The sequence below is a fragment of the Myxocyprinus asiaticus genome, chromosome 15, assembly GCF_019703515.2.
Source record: "Myxocyprinus asiaticus isolate MX2 ecotype Aquarium Trade chromosome 15, UBuf_Myxa_2, whole genome shotgun sequence".
Classification (NCBI taxonomy): Eukaryota; Metazoa; Chordata; class Actinopteri; order Cypriniformes; family Catostomidae; genus Myxocyprinus; species Myxocyprinus asiaticus.
In genome coordinates, this window is record NC_059358.1 from 6,289,526 (window position 1) to 6,315,520 (window position 25,995).

At 36.3% G+C, this 25,995-nt stretch overlaps 3 protein-coding genes across 3 annotated transcripts; all 3 read right to left on the reverse strand.

Annotated features, from left to right (window-relative positions):
* On the reverse strand, positions 1–5,681 carry LOC127453224 (ras-related protein Rab-25-like). The gene is made up of 5 exons (XM_051719470.1): positions 5,545–5,681; positions 3,408–3,603; positions 2,004–2,197; positions 835–915; positions 1–672 (listed from the first exon to the last, which is right to left on the reverse strand). The coding sequence occupies exons 1-5, from the start codon at positions 5,579–5,581 to the stop codon at positions 545–547; spliced, it is 636 nt and encodes a 211-aa protein (XP_051575430.1). The 5' UTR covers positions 5,582–5,681; the 3' UTR covers positions 1–544.
* Positions 5,682–6,338: 657 nt separating this feature from the next.
* On the reverse strand, positions 6,339–8,453 carry LOC127453238 (ragulator complex protein LAMTOR2). The gene is made up of 4 exons (XM_051719487.1): positions 8,255–8,453; positions 7,279–7,441; positions 6,827–6,916; positions 6,339–6,714 (listed from the first exon to the last, which is right to left on the reverse strand). The coding sequence occupies exons 1-4, from the start codon at positions 8,320–8,322 to the stop codon at positions 6,658–6,660; spliced, it is 378 nt and encodes a 125-aa protein (XP_051575447.1). The 5' UTR covers positions 8,323–8,453; the 3' UTR covers positions 6,339–6,657.
* A 162-nt stretch (positions 8,454–8,615) lies between these two features.
* LOC127453126 (ubiquilin-4-like) lies at positions 8,616–17,824 on the reverse strand. Its single transcript, XM_051719301.1, has 11 exons — positions 17,667–17,824; positions 16,613–16,764; positions 16,328–16,488; positions 15,485–15,747; positions 15,075–15,233; positions 14,492–14,705; positions 12,901–13,040; positions 12,702–12,785; positions 12,481–12,596; positions 11,532–11,700; positions 8,616–10,830 (listed from the first exon to the last, which is right to left on the reverse strand). Exons 1-11 carry the CDS (start codon positions 17,811–17,813, stop codon positions 10,678–10,680), a joined length of 1,758 nt encoding a protein of 585 aa, XP_051575261.1. The 5' UTR covers positions 17,814–17,824; the 3' UTR covers positions 8,616–10,677.
* Positions 17,825–25,995: the final 8,171 nt, after the last annotated feature.

Below are 25,995 nucleotides of genomic sequence, written 5' to 3' on the forward strand. Positions count from 1 at the left end.
TTCTTATTTTCACAGAATGTGGTGTATCCTTTATTCTCAAATCTGCATAGGTGTGTTCAGTAAATCATTCACAAACTGTGTGAATGAGTGTGTAAATGAAAAAAAAAACATTCTATCTTACTAATTAAAATAATCATTTTTTTTTTTCTTTTTCTGCGTCCATTGATCATAACATTTACAATAATAACAAAGAAAGTATGATTAGGAACGTTTGGCATGAAATCTCATAAATAATATCAACAGAAGCAAATGTCTTTATTTTGCAAAGAAATGAGAAGGAACATGGGGAAAATACTTTTAAATTAAGCAAAAAAAAAAAATTTTTTTTTTGTTGTCACCTGACAAGCTTTTAAAAATCCCTTTTAATTATTAAATAATATTTTAAAATACAAATATGGCTATGTCAGTCAGTGAAATGGTTTAGTTTCTTTCACTTTTTATCACGCTTGTTCTTTCTAATCAAGAACTGGCGGTTCTCAGTCTACACACGGAATTTTGCAACTTCATCAGGACTCTGGAATGTCCAACCATCTGAAATGTTCCATCACATATTCTTACAACAGGGTTTCTTGTCCTCTTGTGCATCGGCTGCTGGTGCTTTGGGTTGGGACAACGTCACAGCATTGATGGACCCTCGAGTCACCTCTTTGCTGCTCACTTTTTTATGGATTTCTGAAAGAAAGGGACCAAATAATGGCACCGTGATCATGAAAATGAAGTGAAGTGCTTGTGTACATTACGTCAAGCCTAACTAAAGACAAATCCAGAGATAAAGGAACTCATGTAAAGTACATGTAAATACGGAGTGATGTGTTCAGAATAAACCGTTGCTACCTGTAAGGACAGTGTTGAATGCTGCCTCAACGTTTGTTGACTCCAAAGCTGAAGTTTCCATGAACAGAAGACCATTCTTTTCTATAGAGGGGCCAAGGAATGATGATAATATATGAATCGAGTTCCTTTAACAGTTGAAATTGTATTTATTTTGTTATAAAATGAATATTGTACATGACATGCAGAATGTTTAAAGAAATAGTTCACCCATAAATTAAAATTCTGTCATTATTTTTTCACCCCCATCCAAACCTGAATGCTGTTATTTTTTTCTCTGGAACACAAAAGAAGAATTGTTGAAAAATCTTTCTGGAGCTTTTCCAAACAACTCAATCTCCAAAAGGACCAAAAAACCGCATTAAAGCGCCATAAAAGTACTGCATATGACTAATGCAGTGTATTACAAGTCTTGTGAAGACATACAATAATTTTGTTTGAGGAAAAGACCAAAATTTATGTACTTATTCACTGAAATCCTCAACTCTGTTTCAGCTCTCAATACTAACGGTTGGTGGCAATTACGACACCAACATGATCACACAGGAAGTCGGTAAGTTGTTTCCGAGAGTTCCAGTATATACCCTAAGATCGGCCACATTCCGACTCACTGACATGTGCCATCTCCTATCAAACATTTTTGCATCAGCTTCAGCTTGTTTACCTTTCCCTGTGGGATGACCAGAAGCACAATGCGTCAGCAGGGAGGGAGACCCGGGTTCGGATCCTGCGTTAAAACCAGGAAGTAATTGCGTTCACATATTCAATACTGAGTGAATTGAGAAGTTGCATTTTTCCCTCTAGCATTACATTTCTACTCCATTGATGGTTCAATTCAGTTTATAAAATATGCATTCCTTTTAACTGTTTTACAACATTTACAGCTGAAAACAACTCTCTTTTGGCACCCCTCTGTGGACAATACAGCCAGAAAATTGACCTCACATGCCCAAACGCCCCACAACACTTACCGCTTTGGCCACTGGGGGCAGTGTTTTGCATTTCTGTAATCACAGACCGATTTTAGCTAAAGAAAAGTCAACTTACTGTTTTCAATTTCACTTAAGTCACTTTAGTCTTTCATCAGTCTGACGGCACTACATTTCTCCTGTTGTGTTCCAGTATACAGGTTTGGAATGGAACTATTCCTTCATCTTTTAAGTCTTAAATACCTGCAAAGTCTTTTGCATCCTCTGTTGGAACAGATCGTACTGCTGCCAAGTCTGTTTTGTTGCCCACAAGCATCACTACAATATGAGGATCTGCATGATCATAGAGTTCCTTCAGCCAACGCTCAGCACTTTCATAGGTCAAATGCTTTGAAATGTCATAGACTAGTAGAGCTCCAACTGCTCCTCGATAATATCTGAAATAGAGCAACATTTTTGCACCAGATCAGGAGAATACATTTGTCACTTTTTGTACCATGTGAGTGAACAGTATTAATAGTTCAGCCAAAAATGTTGCCATCATCTTCTCACCAGGTTGCTCTGTTCCACACAATGAAAATGGATGGTGACAACGGCAGCCGTTATGGCAAGACTTTCGGTGAATTACGTCTTAAATTTTGGTCTGTTCCTCACACAAAAGTATTGTATGGCTTTGAAAATCACTGACCATAGCACACAAATTGAACAGACTGCTTTCATGGTACTTATGGTTCTTATTCAGTCTTTTCCTATGAAAGTTATGCGACTGGCGCATTTTTGCAAAATTATATTACAATGCTCCTCACACATATTGCAACTGTTCTGAAGTGAAATGTTCACTGTGTGGCCCTTAAAGCGAGTTAAATTTTCTCTCAAACAGATGAGGTGTTTAGGGATGATGCTCTATCATGTTTTAATTAACAAAACTTACCTCCCTACCCTAAACCTAAACCTAACCGAAAGTATCATAAAAAGCAAATGTGATGCTATTGCTATTATGCTTTTGCTGAAGCAACCACATCATTCTGTAGTGCTTCTATGACACTTTCAGCTCACGTGTCAACTTGCATGCTCTTCAGGACTCATACTTCAGTCCTTTGCATCACAAGTGCAACGTTTTATCAGTTGCGCTACTGCGTAATTTGATCATGCTGGAACAAGCTTGTAAATGTAGTTCCTTATGTAATGCAAATGTTGATGTACATGTCATGTACTTCAGTAAAAAGTGTCTAGATGTCATAAGCTTGCATTGTTTGAGGAACCAGGCAAAGTGTTTATGAACTGATAATATGCCGTTTTACTACTGATTTGTGTGAAAGTAAATAAAAAAATAAAATCATTGTTTTTGTAGCGCCTCTAGTTTTTATTTTACCAGGAAACTGCCACATTACAAACCATGAGGCACATAAAAATAATATTGCAAAAATGTAGATATAGCAATATGGTTCTGATACCAGATTGCTTTTATTTGTACATGGAGCATGACAGGTGTAGTCACCATTCACTTTTATTGTACAGAAAAGAGCAGGAACAGAACTACATATCTCATGCTATGTTCTACTGAAGAAAGCAAATCATAAAGGATTTAGAGAACATGTAGATGAGTAAATTGTCTAGTAGTGCAATGTTACAGCAAGCGTAACTCACGCTGAGGTGATGGCCCGATACCGCTCCAGTCCGGCAGTGTCCCAGATCTGAGCTTTGATGGTGAGACCATTCAGCTGCACAGTCCTTGTGCTGAACTCCACTCCGATGGTTGTGCGGCTGTCATGGCTAAATTCATTCTTAGTGAAACGGGATAGCAAGTTGCTCTTGCCTACGCCAGATTCACCAATCAAAACCACTGAAATAAAACGTAGAGTTGTGTATGAGTCAAAGTGTGTGGGTCTGATACTGACCAAGATTTGTTAGGGCTGTTGACAGGGGAGGACAACCAGGACGTTGTTCCAGACCCAGGCAATGCGATAAGGGAGGCCTATGAAGGTCCTCTATAGTATAGGCTACTCATTGGGCCTGGGGGAGAGGGAGCCCCACCCATACGTCTTTGGTCCTGGGCCCAGTGAATTTTAGAGACGCCCTGCTTGGTGTATTTAGCAACACTGTCTTTGTGTAAAGTGAATGATTAGTTGTGGATTAAAGGAGCAACCACTTAGCACATTCAAACTGATGATGCAATCAGCTACAATTTTCTTGGACTTATGCAGGCACTAATAAGGATTTAGTTTAAACCTAGATTAAATCGAATTATTCAATTGCACCACTCTTTAAACCTTGTGTAAAAGTAATCAGTATTACATTTAAAACCATCATTCTGATCCTTAATTTGACAGCAAATCTACATTAACTGAAATCTTGTTGCTCCACTGAATGGGAATGTGAAGCATTTCAACATAAAATTTAGACATAGTTGCTATCAATTAAAAAAAAAACAAATTAAAAAATAAACATTGGCTACGTTTCTGTGAAACAATGCTTGCTTGATTTTCCAGGCTTTGTGTTCATTACAATTTGAGACAGAAGTGATCTGTCAAAACTTGTGGGTGCAAACTTGGATGACTCAAACTTCTCAAAGATCTTATAAGCAAAATCAACACTCTTCCCAGGATTATAATATCAAATTGCTGGGATTGGAATGGATTCCTCATGTCATGTCAAATTATAGTATAAGTGGTATTAATCAATTAACTCGTGCTCAACAATTTGTGACTTAAGAATTTGTGACAAAACTACAGTTGTCAAAATTTTCATGTAATCCTAAAATTGTACCAAATGAAGACTGCAGACTTTCGCCATTGCACAATGAACAAAATATTAAGCAGATTAAACCATTTCCTCCATTTATAAACAGTTTTATGTTGGTCTTTTAACAAATTATCATGCTCTTATGTCTAAGTTGTTTACTTGATAAGGATGATAAAAGAACTGCTTTTGTTGCTTCAATTTAACCATTATGAAATCAGCACAAAATGAAAGGATTTTTAAAGGGTTGCTATGCTTTTCGCTGGTAACTGTGCACTGCTATGGTACGGTTTCACATTGAGTTTCAAAAAGTATTTCCCCTCCCACACTGTAAAATGTAATAAGTTAACTTCTTTAAAAAAGTGAGGAAACCAATTGCCTTTAAAAAAAAGCAAGTAAATATAGGCTACTTAGTTGGCTCAAGTAAAGTGGACTAGTTTACTTTACTTGAGCCAAATAAGTATATTTACTGCAAAATAAGTACATTATATTTAGATTTTCATTTTTAAGGCAATCGGTTTACATGTGTTTTTATGTAAGGTTAACTACTTCGATTTTTCAGTGCATACTGAGTAACTAAACTCAGTAATCTTGAGCAAACAATACCTCTGTTGTCATGGAAATTAGAATTTAGGCACTGAACCAACCTATTGGATTAGTTTTACAAAAGTAAAAGTTTAAGGAGTTACACTAGGTCATACTAGTGTTTCCATTAGTCAATAAACAATTTTCCGTATAGTATAACATGTGCAAAGTAGACATCACCCTGTTTTTTTTTTTACCACAATTGCCATGTAACATTTTCTCTACCACTTTTACTACCACATCTAGTCATTTAAGAAAAATAACAGCAGATGATGAAACAAATTAGACATCCAAAAAGCACTCTAAGTTATATTACAAAGTAAAGAAAGTAACATTGCTACTTCTTTGACAATGCCATGAAGAGGTAAGAGGACATGGCAGTACAGTATCTCCTCTACATAATCATTCAGTCTGTGCAGGTGTATACAGTATAAGGTCATAGATATGTAGTAAAGCTTACCTTTGAAAACAAAGTTGTAGGCCTCATCAGACCCCATATTCTCACTCCTGAAAGTATATCCTTTTTCTAAAAAGACTTAGATTAGTACTGCATGAATCAAGATCACAACCAATCCCAACAGGATTACCAAGGCTGGCCTAAAGTACCAACAAAACAAAAAAACAGTAATAAACAGAAATCAAACCTTACAATGTATGGTGGACAGTTCACTTGCTTGTACAAGGAACTAGCCTTCTTATTAAGCCAGCCAGTTCCGCTATCAAATGTGCTGTAACTTAGGGAGGGTGGGACTTTAGGTGAGCTGCAGTCAGGTCAAACAGGTAGGGCAAGAGCAGTTGCAGTCATATGATACTGGCTGTGATAGTGCACCTGCTCAGCCAATAACAAAAAGACATACACATCATGCACAACCAATCATTTTCACTTAAGCAGTCTTTCCCCGAGATCAGGAACACACTTGTCTTGGAGGAGCCCCTCCCATGGTACATATTTTGGATTACACTTGCTTGCTGTGATAAAACGTATACATGATTCTGCCCAAATGCATTTACTGTTTTGCTTGAACACAAACACTGTGTACACACACACACACACACACACACACATATATATATATATATACTGTTCTTTGATATATTATTACATAAACTCAAAATTAAATTTCCAGGGGGAATAAACTAATTATAAAAATAAAATAAAACCCAAGATTCAGATATGTTTGCTCCAAAGAATAGTCTGCCAAAATGCATAATGAACATACATCAATTTTGTTTTAGATAAGTAAAACAACAACATAATTTTTTCTTTTTTATTATTGCTCAACACTAGACACAGCCTGATCAGCAACTGTAAAAATCTTATTGAGGACAAAACAAGAAAATAAAAATTGGAAAACTGCAGATCAAATGGATTAGTTCATGATCATGCAAAGATTGAGTGTAATATGCACACAATTTGTAATAGGGATCATATTGAGAATGCAAATAAATAAAGGCACAGATAATATATTTCAACATCATAAAGGGTGATTGCTTGAGAAGATTCTGTTCAAAATTTGTAACTGGGATTTAATGTACATAAATACACGTTAGTCAAAATATTTAAAAAAACACCCTATGACGCTGCCACTTGTGTTAGTGGTTCTTCAAGGTACTGCACTAGAGCTTCCGCCTGCAAACAAATAAACATTTATAATAATGAATAAAAATGTTATGATTGATCAAGAAAATACATGCAACATGAATTTGTTCATATTTGTCAGATCATATATGCAGCGTCTCACCTTGGCTTTAAGCATTCCAAATCCTACAGTTTCCTTGGCGTACATGCAAAGCAACAAGTTTGCAACACGGGTAATGGCCACCCTGCCCTCCTGGAGTGAAAAAGAAAACATGTGGCACATTATAAAATATCATCATTGCAGACCAATAAACCCATTTGATATTGAACTGTGCATAGAAAACGCACAATTCCAATTCAAATCTGATGTAAACATTTTGATCTGTATATGTTTTAATGTATAACACCCTGTTAATGTAAATTCATAATCAAGGTAAATATTGTGTAAAAGAAATGTTTTTAATCATAGCATATTTGTGGATGGTAGGTAGGTAGATAGATAGCCTATCCGTTTCTGCTGTTGGAAAAACCCATATCGTTCAGCCTCTAATGTTCAAAGATCTACAAAATAGTAATCTACAAAACAATAACCCCACTGTCTCATTTCATCCATACCATACAATCCATCAGAATTAATTTCAGTTTGTCCTCATTAAAGGCTTGATGTCCGTTTTTGTCATAGGCCGCCCAGATGTTACTGGCAATAGCTGCAGTGACTCTTGCATCAGTGTCTCCGTATCCAGAGTAGGCCAACAGGGAGCCTTCATTATTCAGTAATCTAAAATAAAACAAAACATACTTCAAAAATTGCAACATTCAAAGTATTTAGACACTTAAGCCACACTTTACAGGTGTATTCTATCACATTAACTACTGACCTGTTCTACTAGCATTTGACAACCATAAAGTTGATACTTTTCGTCTTCATTTTTGCTTTCTCATTACAAAAACCAACAAACCCATAAAATAAGTGTGCTTCTGCTATCTTTCTTTAAAATAAATGCCGCTTTATTTGATATTGTGCTATCAAATGCAATGCCATTCATCAGGATCAGACATTAACGGGGGCCAAAAAAATGCCTCTGAAATACAAAATGTTTTGTTTGTTTTTTTTCACATCTGATATAGTTCTAAATATGGCATACATGAGTTAATGCTGATTTAATTCTTTGGGTAAGAGGTAATAAATTCTTAATTTTGAAAATTTGATTAATGAATTTATTCAATTAATGTACTTAAACGGAAAAGACAGTTGGTCTGAAACATTATACACACACAAAGGTTAAAACAAAATCCAGACGGTAATATTGGCTTTTAATATAAAACTTAATTTCTGACACTACAATTCAAACATTTTTAAATGTGACTTGTGTGCAAAATACTTTTGGGCCTACTGTAGGAATGTATGAAAATATATTATATATATGCTTTATTATGCAAATCAACAATCATATTTCCCAAGATATTAAATGAAGAGAAAAAAATATTATATCACATTATAATAACATCTATTTATTATACATTGTTTCCTACGTGTTTATCTGACAGCTAGGCTAACCACATGAACAATGATTGAATTTCAAATACTTACAATGTGCTTTGTACACCACTTGTGTTTGCTTGACTGAGTACTTGTGTTAGTGCTTTAGGACGCAACATAATTTAAAGGAAAAGTACGCAAAAAAACAAAACAAATTAATAAACGTTTCAAATTTAATCGAGCTTTCAGCAACCAACTTCCAGCTGGACTAGACGATCAGCTGACTTCCACTTCCGTGCTGATGAATCATGGGAAATGAAGTTTGAAACACGTTTGAGATCATGTACAGTCGGGTTCCGGAAATAAAAATCCCGTTCATTTTTTTCCATAGACGAACTGATTTTTATGAATAACTTATAAACATTTAAAGACCATTTTTGGAGGGTTTCAAACATAAAAGTGAAGCTTATAATTTTATAAAAGCACTTTTAATTTCATTCTGTTAAAAATCGTGTATTATTTTTAGGGTTTAACTGTTTGGAGTTACATTGTCATGGCAACGGTTGTTTAATTGGATATAACTTTACACAGAAATGGTTAGTAAGTGATTTTATCACACTAATATCATGTTAACACGCATATTGTTTACGTCTGGTGGCTATACTTTAGAAACAGTGAGTATTACGGATTGTCCCCATTCACTTCCATTGTAAGTGCCTCACTGTAACCCAATTTTTTTGCTTTTTCTAAAGAACAGGAGGGACAAGTCCAAGTTAAGTTTTGTGGCAATCAACATTTTGCCACAAATGCTGTAGACTGAGCTTAACATTTTTGGAACCTAGAATATTCCTTTAAGCACAAAGGCCTAAATTGAGACATTGGACTATTTTGAAAATTTTCAAATGCCTCAAATATATAAAGATTAAATCTTTTAGCTGTATCGCCCAGCCCTAGTCTGTAACAGCATATGGTACTTATATATCAGTTTTTGTTTGTGTTGACTAAGTATTCAAGTAGCTTAGATTCTGCTTTAGTTTCTTATTATATACATATTAGAGTTCCCTCAAATAATTTTGATTCCATGTCTTTTCTATGTAATTACTGGATAAGGATCAACTGATAGATTACACATACGTAAAGCAAATTCTAGCTGACGAAATATAGGAGTTTAACATTACTAGAAGTAGGCCTATTTGTATTCAATACAGAAATTTCCATTACTTTTCTAGGATTGTTGGAACCCTTAAAGTGCCATTTAAGGCCTATATTATGTAATAATTATATCATAACAAATAAATATGACTTCCTGGAGTTTGGTCTGTGAATTCCACACTAATATGACTTGTGCTGTGGTCATATTTTCAGTAAGTAGCATCTGACACACACATGATAACCACAACCCTCAGTAATACTGTAACTTGCTGTTGGCTTTAAGAAACAACAAACCCCAATAAATTCAGGTTTTTGCCATGTAATTCATTTAGATTTTTTTTTTTTTTTTTTTAAGATTATGGACGTACAGCAAAAAAAAAAGTTGAACACATTTTTAATTCACATCAAAACTCAGCTGTTAGTTCCATTAGATGGCTGTTGATTAGCACTGAGAAAAGCTAGCATCACTATCATGCTGTAACCAGGTTCACTGCCAGATCAACTTGAGAATGATGTAACCAGTATACAATACAAGTCTTCTCCAGGCACTAGATTACTTCAACGTCAAAGCAAAAAGATATGGTAAAGACAAAATGTTGTCTGTGTTCGCCATTGCTCGTTAAGCTGAGAAATAATTTTATTGAAGCTTTGTTACAACCTTACCAATATAACAAGCCTTTACCGTTGCTTCATTTACACTCCCCACAAAGGCAAACGACTAACAAGATGACTGAATATCTTGAATCTCACTTCCAAAACTCATACCTTTCTAAAATAGCTTAAGTGTAAGCAATCAGAGTCAAGGTGGTATAGTGCTCTGACATGTTCATGTCTATTAGGTTTCAAATAACACATCAAATGTCAAGGAACTCTCAAATCAACATGAACCGAGGAGGATTAAAGGGAGTAAAGGGGTAAGCTCTACCTTTCTGCAATAAATACTGGTTTGATCAGGCATGATTTAGGAGAAACACAAAGAAATGAAGGAAACCAAGCATTCTCACAACAGACAAGAATTCCTTTGGCTTAGGAATTCAAGCATATGTTTTTTATTCCCCTAATCATTGTGCAGTGTCTCATGTGAGTGTTTTAATTATAAGGAATGGTAACCTAAACTTAGTTCAGCAAGTGTAAGCTTTGTCCCATCTTACTAGTGATGTGGGGGTTAGTGTGATGTCATTCCACAGCGATTCTGGTTTTGTTTTTTTGTTCAAGGAAACAAATTTGGAACCCCTTTGCTCTTGATTCAAAGATCAAAAAAAAAAAAAAAAAAAAAAATTGAGAAATAATTGGAATTCTGTCTATGTGGGCTTGTCAGATTTTATGTGATGAAGGACTATGTTCGTTTCATGTCTCCCTTTGCACGCTCTCAGCTGGTGGAATTAGGAAGGCTGAGAGCCGAGCAGTCTTTCGATGGCGGCATTGATGTCACCCCCGGTGGCGATGAGGGCCTGAAGGTTGGCTTCCCTGTTTATGAAGCCCATGGCACTCAGCTGCTCCAGCTGCTGCTGGAAACGAACCTCTGGAGTCTGAGTCTGCAAAGCGAAGCAAAATAAGTGACGTGAGCATACAGCATCTTAAACCAAATGGCTATTTTTAAGGTGCTTTTTATGTGGCCATTAGACTAGTTTTGCAATCCCTCCGTCTCACAACTTGCAAGTATGAGAAAGTTAACAGATATGCTTAAATAAAGTCTCCAATAAAAACTTAAAGGCAAAAATAGCATTTTAGTTGATAAGTTCAACTCATTTTCATGAATCAGTTGGCTTCTGTTTTCAAATAACCAATTCCAAACTATAGTTCAACGATTAATTTGCATCAACACTTGCATGTTAACAGTGTCCAAATGATGAAAATGTTCACAAGTCCCCATGAATAAAAAAATAATTAAATATCATGTTTGTGTTCAATTCATGAATACAATAATAGATGAAAAACACGCCTATTTAAAAAAAATAAAAAAATAAATGTACAAGACCTTTACTGTATTTTACTTCTTGCATTAAACTTTTTCAATACATTTGGCTACAATGGCAAAATAATAGATTTTTTTTCTTCATAAAAAATAAATTAGTGAGATATATATTCAAGTATATATTGAATATTGCCAAAAGGCTGAAAAATAGATTTTTTCACCATACCGCCAAGCGAGAACAAAAACAAGTATACAAGGTCCATTCCAAGTGTACAGAACAGAAAAAAAATAAAAAATTAAAAATAAATAAAAAAAGCGTACCAATGCACTTCCTCCAGCAAACATCTGTAGCATCTGTTGCATGAGCTGCTGCTGGGCGGGATTAGTACCAGCAGTGGGAGCGGAGCTCTGGCCGGAGGGTGGAACATTCTCAGGGGTCACATTTACCCCTGTTGGCAGTGGGGCACCAGGGATAGCACCAGGAACCAGACTAGAAAGAAATAAGGCAAGTTTATTTGAGGAGTCAAGATATTTTCATACAATTTGTTTGATTGTGAATTTTGACTGGGGCTGGGTGATATTTCGAGTAAGTCATAAATTAAGCAAGAATTCATGAAAATTAAGCAGTGAATATTGATATGACTTTAATGTGCATTTTATTTGGTCACAAAGCTTCCTAAAGAGTGTCATGAGATTAATTTTGCAATCCTGTCATCTCATGACTATGCGAGCATTCAGACATCTTAACAGCGTCTCTGGTTGTAACCCCAGAAGAAGCTGAAGTTAAATTAATTTCAATGTATCAGTTCAATCAATATATTCAAAACTGTTTAATCGATTAATTTGTTGATTAATTCACAAAAATGTAAACTGTTCTCATGTGGCAATTTATGTTTTTCAAATCTTTTAGTGAAACATTATGCAAACATTGCTGTTAATTACTATACATAGTCAATGATGCCTTGATAATATTTTTAACTACATTTTCATTGTATTTTCCTTCTTCAAACATCTTGAAAGACTTGAATGGCTAAATGGCTATTTGGTTAAAATGGTTCCCTCTGACGTTTGAGCAAATACATAAATTGAATATACTCAAAGGGCTGAAACATAACATGTAGGCATATAACAGGCACGACGATGTTTTAATTTAGAGGATGCTGTTTTTACTTGATGACTAAAGCAAGAGGATGTGTTGTCTGGGGTTTCTTACTCTGTACAACATACGCCTGCCCTGCATGTTTCTATGGAAGATGACAAACAATCTCACCTGGGCATAAGACCAGGGGCTTCAGTTTGAAGGGTCTGCAGTCCTTCCTGTATCTGCATTAGGGCTTGCATGGCTCGAGGATTTGTCATGACAGAGAGGGATTCAGGGTTCTGCATCTGCAAGTCAGTCCGATAAACAAGCCCGTCAACACATGAAAGCAGATTATAAACCTAAATTAAAGGAATAGTTCACCTAAAAATGACAATTCAAACCGCACATACCTGCTGTAGAAACACAGGTAACTGCTGTCTCATTTGCTCCTGTAGCTGTGGATTTCCAGCAAAGAGCGGGTTGTTCATCAACACCTGAAAAACACAATTCATTTGTAAAACTTAAAAACACATGCAAATATTAGTGAAAGAACATACAAGCTATTCCAAACTGTTCAAAAACAAAAAACGAGAGATGTTAGTTTGTGACCTGTGAGGCGACATCAGGATTCTGAGCCAGGGATTGCATCATGGTGCGCATGTAGGGAGCAGAAAGCATGTTCTGCATCAGCTGTGGATTCTCCGAGATCTGCTGCATGAGGCTTTGCATGCCAGGACTGTTAAACATACCTGTTCAACAACAAGTGAACCAGAGAGATCAGGTATAAATAGTATTACACGAAATCAAGGAATTTTAATTCTGCAGTGCTTTCAATGTAAATTGCACCCTTTTAAATATTATTTCTTCAGCATTATAATAAGCAAGTTTCAATTAGGGATGTGCACGAGTAGTCGAATACTCGAGTATTCGTTTTGCAATAAGTATTCGAAAATTAAAAATACTATTCGAATTTCGCAAAGTTTTGCTTTGCTGGCCATATATACAGTGAGATGCATGTTAAATCCTGAACACATAAACTAAAACTCACAGTTATAACAGAATGCACTGGGTGGCACTGTTGAGTGTGGACACAAGTTGATCACATTTGATGAGCAAACTGTCCTGTCAGTGCGTTTAGATGTACAGCAAAAAGCGGGTTATTGCAAGAATGCGGCTTACTGCGAGAAAGCTGGGTTCCTGTTTAAATATACTGTATAAGCGGTGTACACTTTACTCTCGTATATGTGCAACTCATCAGAAAGCAGCATCCCCTTAGCAACGTAATCAAAGCGACGCTTCTGTAAACAACAAACATGGCATCTGAGAAAGACTTTGCTAGCTGAGGTAAGGGACATTCCATCATTTAAACTGGTGTGTATAAATGAGTACACTTTACGGAGCATGTGGATATGCTTGTTTTTCTCAACAAAAACATGACGAGATTCAATATAAACATAACTATTATATGCCGAGTGTTTATAGTCGTCCTGTATGTTAATTGCATCAGTATACTTTATCAGTGGTTTCTTTTTCTTCGCTTTGCATGAGCTTAAATGCTTTCATTCTGTACTTTTTATGTTTTCACGATTGCTTGTTTAAATGTTTTCAACAAAAAACAAACAACAAAAAAAAAACACAGGACATAATACAAGCTTGTTTTGGATGTAATTAGAAGCTTGTTTTTTTTTAAATGGTGATGCAACCTTTATGACAAAAAAATAATTTTACATCTCTTTCCCATTAATTACCTTAATTTAAATAACAGAATATTTGAGTATTAGTTTTTTATGAGCTTAAATATTCGAATACCAAATTACTGACAAATGCCCATCCCTAGTTTTAATGAGATAGTTCACCTAAAAATTACAAGTCTTTCATTTACTCTCATGTTATTCCAAACCTGTATGATTTTCTTCCTTTTTTTTCTTTTCTTCATACAATAAAACTGAATGGTGACTGAGGCTAACATTCTGCCAAATCTCTCCTTATGTATTCCAAAGACAGCAAGTCATTTGGGTTTACAATACCGTGAGTAAATGACAGAATTTTGATTTTGGGGTAAATTATCCCTATAAGTGTAAACAAAAACACAATAATGCTATTGAAGCTACTAACAATAAGATCCTGGGTGCTTAAGATGCATCTAAGTCTCTACACTATTTCCTTTTTTCACCACCACAACATTTAACAAGGCCATTACCGTTGCCAAGGCTAGAGGAGCCAATGCCCAGAGGGTTGGACACACTGGGTGTGGTTGAGCTTGTGGTGGAGCTGGTGGTGGTAGCCGTCCCAGAGGTGGTGGTGTCTGGGGGGCTCCAGGGATTTGGCAAGGGCTCTCTGTTTTCTGTCCTGGAGGGCTGTATTCCCGAGCCATCAGCATTACCACCCAATGCCGAAAAGGGGTTATTTCCGAACTATTCCAAAGAAGATTAAATATATTGTTACACACTGTCATTTCACAAGACAATACTTAACATAATTAGTGACAATTAGCATTGCAATTCAAGCCTATATTGTGTGGAAAGCAGATCCACATTCTTGTAAAAAATAATAATAATTTAATTTAAAAAAAAAATGGAAATGTACACAATGAAAGTGAACGGTGACTGAGTCTAACATCTGGTGTTCATTATCTTTTGTGTTCCATGGAAAAAAGTCAGCCATAAGGGTTTAGAACAACATGAGTGTGAGTAAATGACAATTCTCATTTTTGTGTCAAATATTTTGCTTATTAAAAATAATTAAAAAAAAAACATTTTAAATAAATATATTTATTTGCAGACCTGTTCACGTGCAGCACTAAACATGGGCTCCTGAATGTCTGTGTACATCCTCCGGAGTGCATTGTACCCCCCGGGAATACTCTCTAGGTTGCTAAGCGCCCGATCCTGGTTACGCATCATCTCTTGCATCATGGCTGGGTTCCGAGCCAACTCCATTGTCTTGCAAAGCAAAAAGGAATTTTGTAAAGTTAATTTGCTTGATTTTAAATAACTAAAATTACTATACCATTATGCTTGCTATATCTTGATTGATATATTAGTATAATTCATTGTTGTAATTTATTCAATTATAGTACATTACCACTACATGAGAAAGAAGCTTTTATTTATGGGAAAGCACAACATTTGTTGTGCCACATGACCAATAACAAATGCACTAGATGCTACAGTGAATCTCCATTCAAACATACCTGTCTCATGAGCTCTGGGTTGTTGAGCATGTGTGAAATCTCCGGGTTGCGCTCCATTAGTTGCTGCATCTGGGGATTGGCCACTATCATCTGCCTCATAAGATCAGGGTTGGACATCATACTCTGCACAAGCGGGTTCTCCATGATCTGAGACAGCATCTCTGGGTTGGACATGAGCTGCCGCTGCATCTGTTGCTGGAGCTCCATGAAGTTGGCAGAGCCCATACCGAGATTAGCCAGGCCTGACAGGTCACCAAACCCAGCTGAGAACACACAGGGTGAACCAGAGTATAACATAAATACAAATAAAAAGCACAGAAATATCTTAAGACAAAAATATTTTCATTAGGATTAACAACAACATTTGTCTTTCAAACAAAGATATTTACATAAATGGTTGGTTAACCCAAAAATGAAAATCGTCATTTCCTCACCCTCATATTGTTTCAAACCATATGAATTTTTTCCATGGAACACCAAAGATGTTCGGTAGAATATTTCCCTTAGTTACCATTACTTACACTTACACTTCCATTGTATAAAAAAGCATGCAATGATAGTGAATGGTGACTGAGGCCAACATTCTGCCTAACATCTCCTTTTGTGTTCCACAAAAAAAAAAAAAAAAAAAAAAAAAAAGCCATACAAGTTTTGGACAACATGGGAGTAAATGACAATTTTAGTTATGGGGTTAAATTACCCTCTAATGAATAAACAAATAAAAAAAAATCATAATGCATTAAAAATAAATAAATAAAACTTTTGAGGGTATATGCAAACAAACAAAAACAGTATTCTGGTATTACACTGAAAACAATCAGAGACAATGAACTGATCTCCCACCTAGTAAATTAGCTGGCTGTGACAGGGCTGGGGTCTGCCCACTGCCCGGGGTTGTGCCCAGGTTGCCAGTCGGGCTGGGGGTAGCAGTCCCGGCATCATTGCCCTGCGATGGTCCAGGGTCAGTAGAGGCAGAGGACTGCGGACTATCGCCACCTGTAGTCCTAGAAACACAAAAACAACCTAAATGTGATCCAAAAATTCCCTTTAAACCAATGCAACACAAAACATAATACATAAGCATCATCATATTACAACAAATGGTGTTGGATATGAAAATCCTCTTACTTTTGTGCAGTTTTGATGACCAGATGAACTGTGAGTCCGTCTTTAATACCGTGCTGACTGAGTGTGTCTCCATCTTTCAGGATCTTACCAGCAAAAATCAGAACCAACTGGTCTTGCTTCGCCTTGAATCTTTTGGATATTTCTTCTTTAAACTATTCAGGAGAAAAACAAAAGAGAAAACTACTATACTTTGTGCTTGTGTATTGAAACTGTGTTGTAATAAATAAAGATTTTAAAGTGTTTAGGCTACTACTGTATTCGAAAATACTATCATTTATTTTTAGAAAGACTAGCTACATTGACCTAACCACAGAAATAAGGACCCGGTCTTATATGCTTATTCCTTTGCACTGTACTGTACATGGATATTAGGAAATAAACACCTTGTTTTGTAAATTGGCTCTTTTACATTAATTTAACAATGCATTTGGTGATTTGCTAATAGTCCTCTGAAATCCAGTGAAGACGAATGAGAAACACTGAGTGAAAATCGCAATATATTAGTTTTGAAATCGCAATACATCAAAAATGAAGAATCGTGACCTAAATATTGATATAATATCGCATCGCCAGTTACCTTGTCTATCCCACCCCTAAAATGTAACCGAAATGAACTGACTTAAACACAGTTATTTCCAATCCAAAGACAATAAAGTCATTCAACATTCTTATTTTATCCATACTTCACCGCGAAACCATATATATGCTTGTGAACCCAACAATATCAATCATTCCAGGAAAAAAGCGTGACCAATAAATGACACACTAGAACCTTCTACTTGAGCAGGCCATTTCTTTCACAACCACAACAGCGAATTACAAAACCTCGCATTGCATGCGTTTCTAAAACCACAAATTAATAGTTTATCTTAGCAGATCATAATATCACAATCTTGGTATTTATACAAGTAAAAGTGAGTTTAAACGTCCACTAAGGAGATTTTCGACTCGTTCGGTTCGTCGTCGTCAATCGTTAGCTCGCCGGCTAAAGCAGCTAGCCGCTGGTGTAGCGCGCGCCTGGTTGACACAAACAGCGGGAGATGCGAAAAATCACCTGTGCGACGGATGAATCTTCGGCAATGGCTATTTCTTCTTTGTCCTTGGGTGTTTTGACGGTAACTTTGATGATAGTCGCGCTAGCGGAGGCATTTTCCTCAGCGCTCGTCTCCACGGCCGGGTCCGTGCCGCTATTCTCCGCCATCTTTACTCTTCTTTTACTTCATTACATCATAGCACCGACAAGCAGCGGGGAAAAGAGTTGGGAACACGCCTGCAAGCCTGCACAGTCTGTGCCATAGCGACTCCTGGTGGTGTGGAGGGGTATTGAACGGCGCCGTAAAATGACTATGCGGAGTCAACTGTCATTTGTCAGTCAACCTAATGTCTATGTACCGCATGTAGCATACGATATCTATCGATATTTAATCACGTTCAAAATAAGAATTATAGATATAATTCCAGTGGCGGTTCTGGCTTACTTGGTGCCCTAGGCGAGATCTGAAGTGGTGCCCCCCTTAATATCAACAACAACAACAACATGAGAAACAGATCAATATTTGAGTCCTTTTTGTACTCTAAATCTACACTTTCACATCTGAAAGTTCATGTCTGAAAGTGTAAGTGGAGATTTAGAGTTAAAAGGGACTTAAAAATTGATCTGTTTCTCACCCACATCTATCATGTCACTTCTGAAGACACAGATTTAGCCACTGGAGTATTATGGATTAATTTTATGCTGCCTTTATGTGCTTTTTGGAGCTTCAAAGTTCTGGCCAACATTCACTTGCATTTTATGCATATACATGTATACTACTGTATATATAAATAATATCTAAATAATATATATATATATATATATATATATATATATATATATATATATATATATAATTCTGTATATATAGATATATTATTCTGTTGATCATTCATGATTATCTTATGTTTGTGCAGAATGTAAGAATACATTATGAACATTCATAATCTTAACCATATAGAGCCTTTAAGGCTGAGTAGCCTGTCAGGAACAACTCGGGGCACCTTTCCCCCATCTTGTGAGCTCTCTGTGGGGGCGGAGTGGCTCGATTTGGGGCATCTTTCTCCCATCGCGAGGTAGGGGCAGGGCAGCACAGTTCGGGGCCGATCAGGTACCCTATCATGCCGCCCCAGAGAGCGTTGCTGCCCTAGGCGGCTGCCTATATTGCCTATGCCAGGATCCGCAACTGTAAAATTCAATTGTCACAGCAATTAGGTTTGCACTAGTGAATGTAACATGTTAATTCTTATGAATTACTAATCACAATTCAATTGTTGATATTAGGAAGGATCATAGCACTAACAATGTAATTACTGGTATCAAAAATTATTATTTTTACTGGTAAGAAGCTAATGTGCATTTCGACATCTTGCCATAGAGCTGTTCAGCTAGATAACCATGGGTTCCATCGGGATTTTCTTATGGGACTTTTTCAACTTATGAGTAAAATAAGATCTGTGATAAACATTACTTGACGATATGTGGGCGTATTGTTCTACAACATATGTTACACACTTTCATACCTCAAACATGAATTTGGAAGCCACCGTTTAATACAATTCAATTCAATACAGCTTCAAAATGTACGTTTGAGGTATGTGTGTAATATATGTTGTAGAAAAAAACGTCCACGTATCATCAAGTAATAATTACCACAGACATTATTTTATAAATCTCATAAATCTAAAACTCCCATTATAAAACCCCATAGGAAAATCCTGAGGGAACTCATGTCGAATTCTGTTCCAGGTTTGTGGACTACAACCTGAACAGCTCAATTGCAAACTCTCGGCATGATCATGATTTCAAGTTCAATTACACTTCCTAGAGCTTGACGCATGCGCAGAGCGCTAGATGGCGCTATAGTAAGTGTAATTGAGCTTGAAATCATGATCGCCAAGGAGACTGCAGATGTCAAGGTTTATAATGAAAACCGAGTTACATTTTGGTCTGTTCTCACCCAAAACCAATTGGATCACTTCAGAAGACATGGATTAAGCCACTGGAGTTTAATGGATTACTTCAATATTTTAAGGGCTTTTTGGAGCTTCAAAATTTTGGTCATTATTTACTTGCATTGTATCTACAGAGCTAAAGAAATATTCTTCTTCAAATCTTCGTTTGTGTTCTGCAGAAGAAAGAAAGTCATACATATGATGAGGGAATTTTACATTTTTGGGTGAACTATTCATTTAAGTACTTTAAGTGTTTGTGGTCTGTTTATAATCTCTCTATTAAGTTCAAGTATGTCTATGCATTATGTTTGAGGCTTTTGTTACATTAGTATTTATAAGTCAAATGGTTGTTAATCCTTTTGTAGTGTTGTCACTACTGTATCTCTTCTCTTTAGGATTTTTCCAGCTGTTCCTTCTCGTTTTCTGTTAGTCAATCAGATTGCAAAAATAACGTACACTTTGGTTGCTTCTGATGTGTACAATCACTTTTTTCCCTTTCTTAAAGGGGAATGATCATTTTTGTTGCTGTGTGCCTACTGATATCTAGTGGTAGGTAAATAAACAACACCACTGAATTAACAAACAACCATACAGAATGCATTATTGCTGCTCAGAAATTATTATATTACAACAGGGATTTTTTTTCTGTGTTCCACACTTGAAAATATTGTGTGTTTTCTGTTTATTTAAATGTCAGTTTGGCCACATTATCAGTGTAAGAATTTGTATCATGTGTTAAACTGTGAACTATTAATACTTTTCAAAATATGATAAACATTATTAATTCATATTTTGGTGTATTCATCATATTTTACATACTCAACCCTTATTTGCAATGGTATCTCACAATATCTGTTCACCTTATATTAAAGGCTCAAAATCATTGCAAGGCGTTGTTTATCTTTGCAGGAGGTTGCACGAGCGATGCTCACCCTTCTCAAGGGTTCATTCAAGTCACAAAGCATTGTCTGATCACAAAATATTTTAGACCCCATTCAGACCTGTTTTTAGCACTGACCACTTGTGAGCGGATTACCCAAAACACATCTTAATTCCAGGTGGAAATGGGATCTGTGTTTGCGTGCTTATATTATTCACACACAATATTTTTACATTTAGATAATGTACAGTATGGGGCATAGGAGGCCTTGTGGCTAATGTAAATCTCTCAGGTAATCCCTGAGAGAAAAATGAGAAATTGTAAAAGTCTGAACAACTTTTTTTGTATTTTTCTTAATGTGGGTATCTACCAATGGCTACGCAACTTAAAAAATACTGCTTGCTATAGTAAAGTATAAATGAGCTGACTGTCAAATAATGGAAGCATTTGTTCTCATTATAAACACTGCTGACAACACTACACTAACTATACTAGTTATTTTAAAGAGTTGGTTGTCTTTCCATGCTATCCATGCATGAGATGATTCCATCTCTGAATTAAATTTCACAACATTTTACTTTTTTTGTTTATTGAAATGCTGGTAACATGCTTCATGATGAAGCTAAATTTTGAAGGAAACCTCCTGATTATAATAGTCTAAAGGCACTCTGGCACCATGTTAACTTGTCCTATCACAAACCTTGTTTTCCTGGCTCAGCTGAACCTTTGGAATCAGACTAGGACTGGCATGTGAAGATAGCTTCACTTTTCTTCATTCTCTTTCTCCGCAGTTTTTTTTTGGTGAATGATACCAGTATCCAGTATCTTTTTCATACTTGCTGGGTGTCTCTACTACATTCTACAGTCATTAAAATAACGGTGTGGGAGACTCTCTACTTACATTAATGCAGGAGAGAGTGGCAAATGTAGCATAACAAGCGAGAAAGTGGATAAATTAATCGGCTTCAGTGCTAGAAAAAATATTTGCATATAGAGCCCTGAAAGTCTGTTGCCATCTACGCCCGCCGAGTGCCTGCGATGTACAGCTCCACTGATTATTATAGGAGTGCAGCTTGCTTCCAGCATAGAAATGGTAAGACAGGGCTCTCCGTTGGCATGATGTCTTGCGGTCCAAATGAAACATGTCCGGGGGCAGTTGTAACAGGGGTCAGTTGTAACATTACTATTTACTTCAATCAGGAACAAGTTAAAGTGAACAGGTACACCCACAATAAGACCCCTTTTGTACATGCTGAAGATCAGCAGTTACTTCACAAGAATACACATTATACCCAAAAGTCTGTTTTTTGGGTGTGAAAGTAAATTTTATAACATTTTTGATTGTGTCATCAGTTTTTATGCAAATAAAACATAACTAGCTTTGTTTAGATCACTGTATATCAGTTAGCATGATTGACATGTGTCAGTGCTGAAGTGTGTAGTTTATCAAATTTCATCATGATTGACAGTGACTGACACATCATTCATGTGTTAAAACTATCTGCAATGACAATATTAATGAAGGAGATTCTATAAACTGTAAATTGTAGTTATTGAGGATGCAAATAAATACTGATTAAGCTTTGTATTTAGCAGATAAAGCATTGCTCTTTGTATTAATTTATTTCCAATATTTGCCATTCTGTGTTGTGTGCCATTAGAGCTACTCTCGCCCCTGTGAGCAGTGCTGGTGTTCCAAACAATGGGCACACAAAGGATACGCTAATGGCAGTGCAATTTATGCATGTCACAAATATCAGATTGAATTGTTAAACTGAAATACTCTTTCATACTTAATCTCAGATGGCTACTTGGACAATTTACTGTCTGGTTTCCGACTGCATCATAGCACAGAAATGGTGCTTATAAAGTTCCTAAATGATATTCGGCTAAATACTGATTCAGGCAAAATATCAGTGCTGGTATTATTAGATCTCAGTGCTGCTTTTGACACTGTTGACCACATCATTCTCCTAGACAGATTAGAAAACTGGGTAGGGCTCTCTGGGACAGTCCTCAGCTGGTTCAGGTCATATCTAGAAGGAGGGGTTACTATGTGAACACAGGCAACTATGAATCTGAGTGGACATTCATGACGTGCGGAGTCCCACAAGGCTCAGTTATTGCACTGCTCCTGTTCAACCTGTATATGCCCCCACTAGGCCAAATTATGAAAAAAAAAAAAAAAATTGCATACCATAGCTATGCAGATGATACCCAGATCTATCTAGCCCTATCACCAAATGACTACAGTCCCATAGACTCTCTGTGCCAATGCACTGATGAAATTAACAGTTGGATGTGCCAAAACTTCCTTCAGTTAATCAATGACAAGACAGAGGTCATTGTATTTGGCAACGAAGGCGAAATTCCAAAGGTGAATACATACCTTGACTCCAAGGGCCTAAAGACAAAAAAATAAATTAAGAAATCTTGGTGTCATTTTGGAGTCAGACCTTAGTTTCAGTAGTCACATCAAAGCAATAACTAAATCAGCCTACTATCATCTAAAAAATATAGACAGAATTATATGTTTTGTAACCAGTCAAGACTTAGAGAAACTTGTTCATACATTCATCACCAGTATGGTAGACTACTGCAAATGGACTGCTAACCAGCCTTCCCAAAAAGACCATTAGACACCTGCAGCTCATTCAGAATGCTGCTGCCAGGATTCTCACCCGAACCAAAAAATCTGAGCATATTATTCCAGTCCTCATGTCTTTACACTGGCTTCCAGTTACATTTAGAATTGATTTTAAAGTACTATTACTCGATTATAAATCGCTCCATAGCCTAGGACCTAAATACATTTCAGATATGCTTGTTGAATATAAGCCTAACAGACTTCTCAGATCATTAGGATCAAGTCAGTTAGACATACAGAGGGTTCACTGAAAACAAGGTGAGACAGCGTTTAGCTAATATTCCACCTGCAGCTGGAACCAGCTTCCAGGAGAGGTTAGATGTGCCCCAACAGTAGCCACATTTAAATCCAGACTGAAAACACTTCTGTTTAGCTGTGCATTTTCTGACTGAGCATTGTTCTGCACTTACTGATTTCACTGAATCATTTTGCTTTTGTCTTTCTTTCATTTTAATTATTTTGTATCTCATTGACTTTTGATGCCTATTGAACCTACAGAGAACAATCAGTAAACTCTCTCTCATTTGATTACTGCTAAACCTGACTCTGAGTTTTTATACTTCAATATCCATATTGAGGACCCAGCTGTCGCCCCCTACAGCTTATGGTGGAAGAATGCGGGCAATTTTATCGGTGTAAACTTGATCAACCAACAAAAATAAGATAGGTAGATTTTATTATTTTTTTAGGGACTGTCTGGTAGAGAGATTGAGTGAGGCACTGCTGTTAGTACCTGAATAAAAGAGGCCTTAGACTTCCCGCACTCTGTACCGAGAGTGGGCGGGAGTGGTTCTGACAGTCCACGCTTATGATCTAGTCCTCACTTGGAGTCTTTATTAAGAATCTAGCAGTGGCTAGATATCACACCCTGATGTAGTGGTATCTTGATTAGAATGTGAAGATGTCCTTGTGACATCGGAGACATCAGCAGAAGGATGGCGCAAATAATAGTCTGTGGACTTTGAATGGGAAAACCTTGTCTCTCTTGGTGTCTCCACTCAGATAGGGGTGCCCCGAGTTTAGGAAAAGATAGATAGCAGATTCTTTTAGTTCAGATTAGATATTCATTGTTCTTTTATTTTTTTGTTTTATATACACAGTGTAGGCATTGGTTGATCATGGGTATAATGAGATCTGCCTTTGAGAATAGAATTAAACGAAAATAAATTCAATAATGATTTGGATCATTTCACGTTCTCTGCTTTTTCAGTTCCCTGAAGTCATGCTCTTAATATCTGTTCTCCTGATTTTTATACTATTTTATTCTTTTTATTTTATTTTTATATAACTTTTTCTCAATGTATGTATTACATTTTATTCTTATTTCATGTTTTTATTTTTATTTTATTTATTTTTTTATGTATCTTGAATTTTCTTTCAAATGTATATGTAAAGCACTTTGAATTGCCATTGTGTATGAAATGTGCTATATAAATAAACTTGTCTTGCCTTGCCTTTTAACTTTATGATGGTTTCATATATTGGCCAACAATTAACTTCTGTTATCAGCTGTTTTTCAGTCTTTTATCTCATTTGCCAGCCCTGCCTTTAACCCTTTAAAATGCTGTTTTAAAAAGACAACTAAAAAAATGGTGGTGTAGCTCTGGTTCCTGAGATTAACCATAAAATGTAAAAAAATATATATTTATATCGTTGTTATGCCATTCGTCCTCGTTCAGCCCCATTTCGTGGCCGGCCCACCGGGAAAAGTCCTGGTTCTCCCTATGGCCAGTCTGCCCCTGGTTACAGTTGACCCTGGTCTCCTCCTATATTTATCAGGCTTACTAAAGGAGCTGTTTAGCACTGCAGGTTTATTTCTTAAAAATAAAATGAATATAAAAGTGAATGTGTATGTATTCTTTATGTGTCTTGTTCTATAATTGTAACAATTAAGGTGTTGATGAATTTTGGCCATGCCCATGGTGATTCAGTCACTTGATTTACATTGATTTCCACAGTTGCAGATGGCTTGCAAATTACTAGGAACCTGAGAGGCCTTTAACCAAATACCTGCAGATGGGAGAAGTGCATATCTTAACAATATACCTAATCTTTATACTCCCATTCCACAATATTTGTAATCTTTTATGTGTGGCAAATCAGACAAGCACAAGTCAGCATTGCCCCTGGCAACCAGCACCAATCTGAAAGGGAATCATGCAGAGAATACTAACCGGGCACACTTCAATTCAGCTCATTTAAAGAAGAAAATTAAACCCCAGTATATGGCAAAATTTTATTTTCTTTCACTTTCTTGCCTTTTAGAAAAAACTACAATATAATGCATTGTTGGATATGAATGGGCAGTGTTTAAAGTAACCTATTATATGCTGTTTTTAATCCATGCATTTGTCTCTGAGGCAAATGGCATACTACCCATTCTACTCTTACTACTGCAAGCTGCACCACAAAGGAAAAATTGCTATGTAGCCATATGGTAATTCTGTACTACAGTACAATGGAATTGCACTAGTGCATGTTTTCAATGTGAATTTTTACGGATGGTCGGATGGTGAAACGTTCAAGCCATGGGGTGCCACTTTACCTTAATGAGGCCTGCCTGTGGTAAAAGGCACTTTTGATTTTATTTTCTCCTGAAACGCTAAATAGCAAATAAATAGATAAACAAATAAATAAAACTACCACAGCACCTTCCGAAACACCTGTTTGTCACTATGCACTGCAAAATTTTCCTGATCCATGAGATCATGGCATGCATGCAATGTCTAGCTTGATTATGGGTTGATCTAACATTTAATAACTTTTAAAATGTTGCAAATTTATGTAGCTAGTGAGAATCTTTAACATTATCACATTTATTTATTTTTTTTGACAAAATACTTTTGTTCAAGATGATTAAATCAAAAG

Bases quoted from the DNA above. Each gene is read 5' to 3' on its own strand.
- LOC127453224 (XM_051719470.1), bottom strand. From the start codon at position 5,581: ATGGGGTCTGATGAGGCCTACAACTTTGTTTTCAAAG. The intron at 3,604-5,544 runs GTAAGCTTTACT...GTTTTATTTCAG, and splicing joins CTACAACTTTGTTTTCAAAG to TGGTTTTGATTGGTGAATCT. The intron at 673-834 runs GTAGCAACGGTT...CCTTTCTTTCAG, and splicing joins ATTCAACACTGTCCTTACAG to AAATCCATAAAAAAGTGAGC.
- LOC127453238 (XM_051719487.1), bottom strand. From the start codon at position 8,322: ATGTTGCGTCCTAAAGCACTAACACAAGTACTCAGTCAAGCAAACACA. The intron at 7,442-8,254 runs GTAAGTATTTGA...GTTTTATTTTAG, and splicing joins AGTGGTGTACAAAGCACATT to ATTACTGAATAATGAAGGCT. The intron at 6,917-7,278 runs GTATGGATGAAA...TTTTCACTCCAG, and splicing joins TAATTCTGATGGATTGTATG to GAGGGCAGGGTGGCCATTAC.
- LOC127453126 (XM_051719301.1), bottom strand. From the start codon at position 17,813: ATGGCGGAGAATAGCGGCACGGACCCGGCCGTGGAGACGAGCGCTGAG. The intron at 16,489-16,612 runs GTAAGAGGATTT...TTGTGTTTCTAG, and splicing joins GTCATCAAAACTGCACAAAA to GACTACAGGTGGCGATAGTC. The intron at 13,041-14,491 runs GTAATGGCCTTG...GTTGTTGAACAG, and splicing joins CTCCTCTAGCCTTGGCAACG to GTATGTTTAACAGTCCTGGC.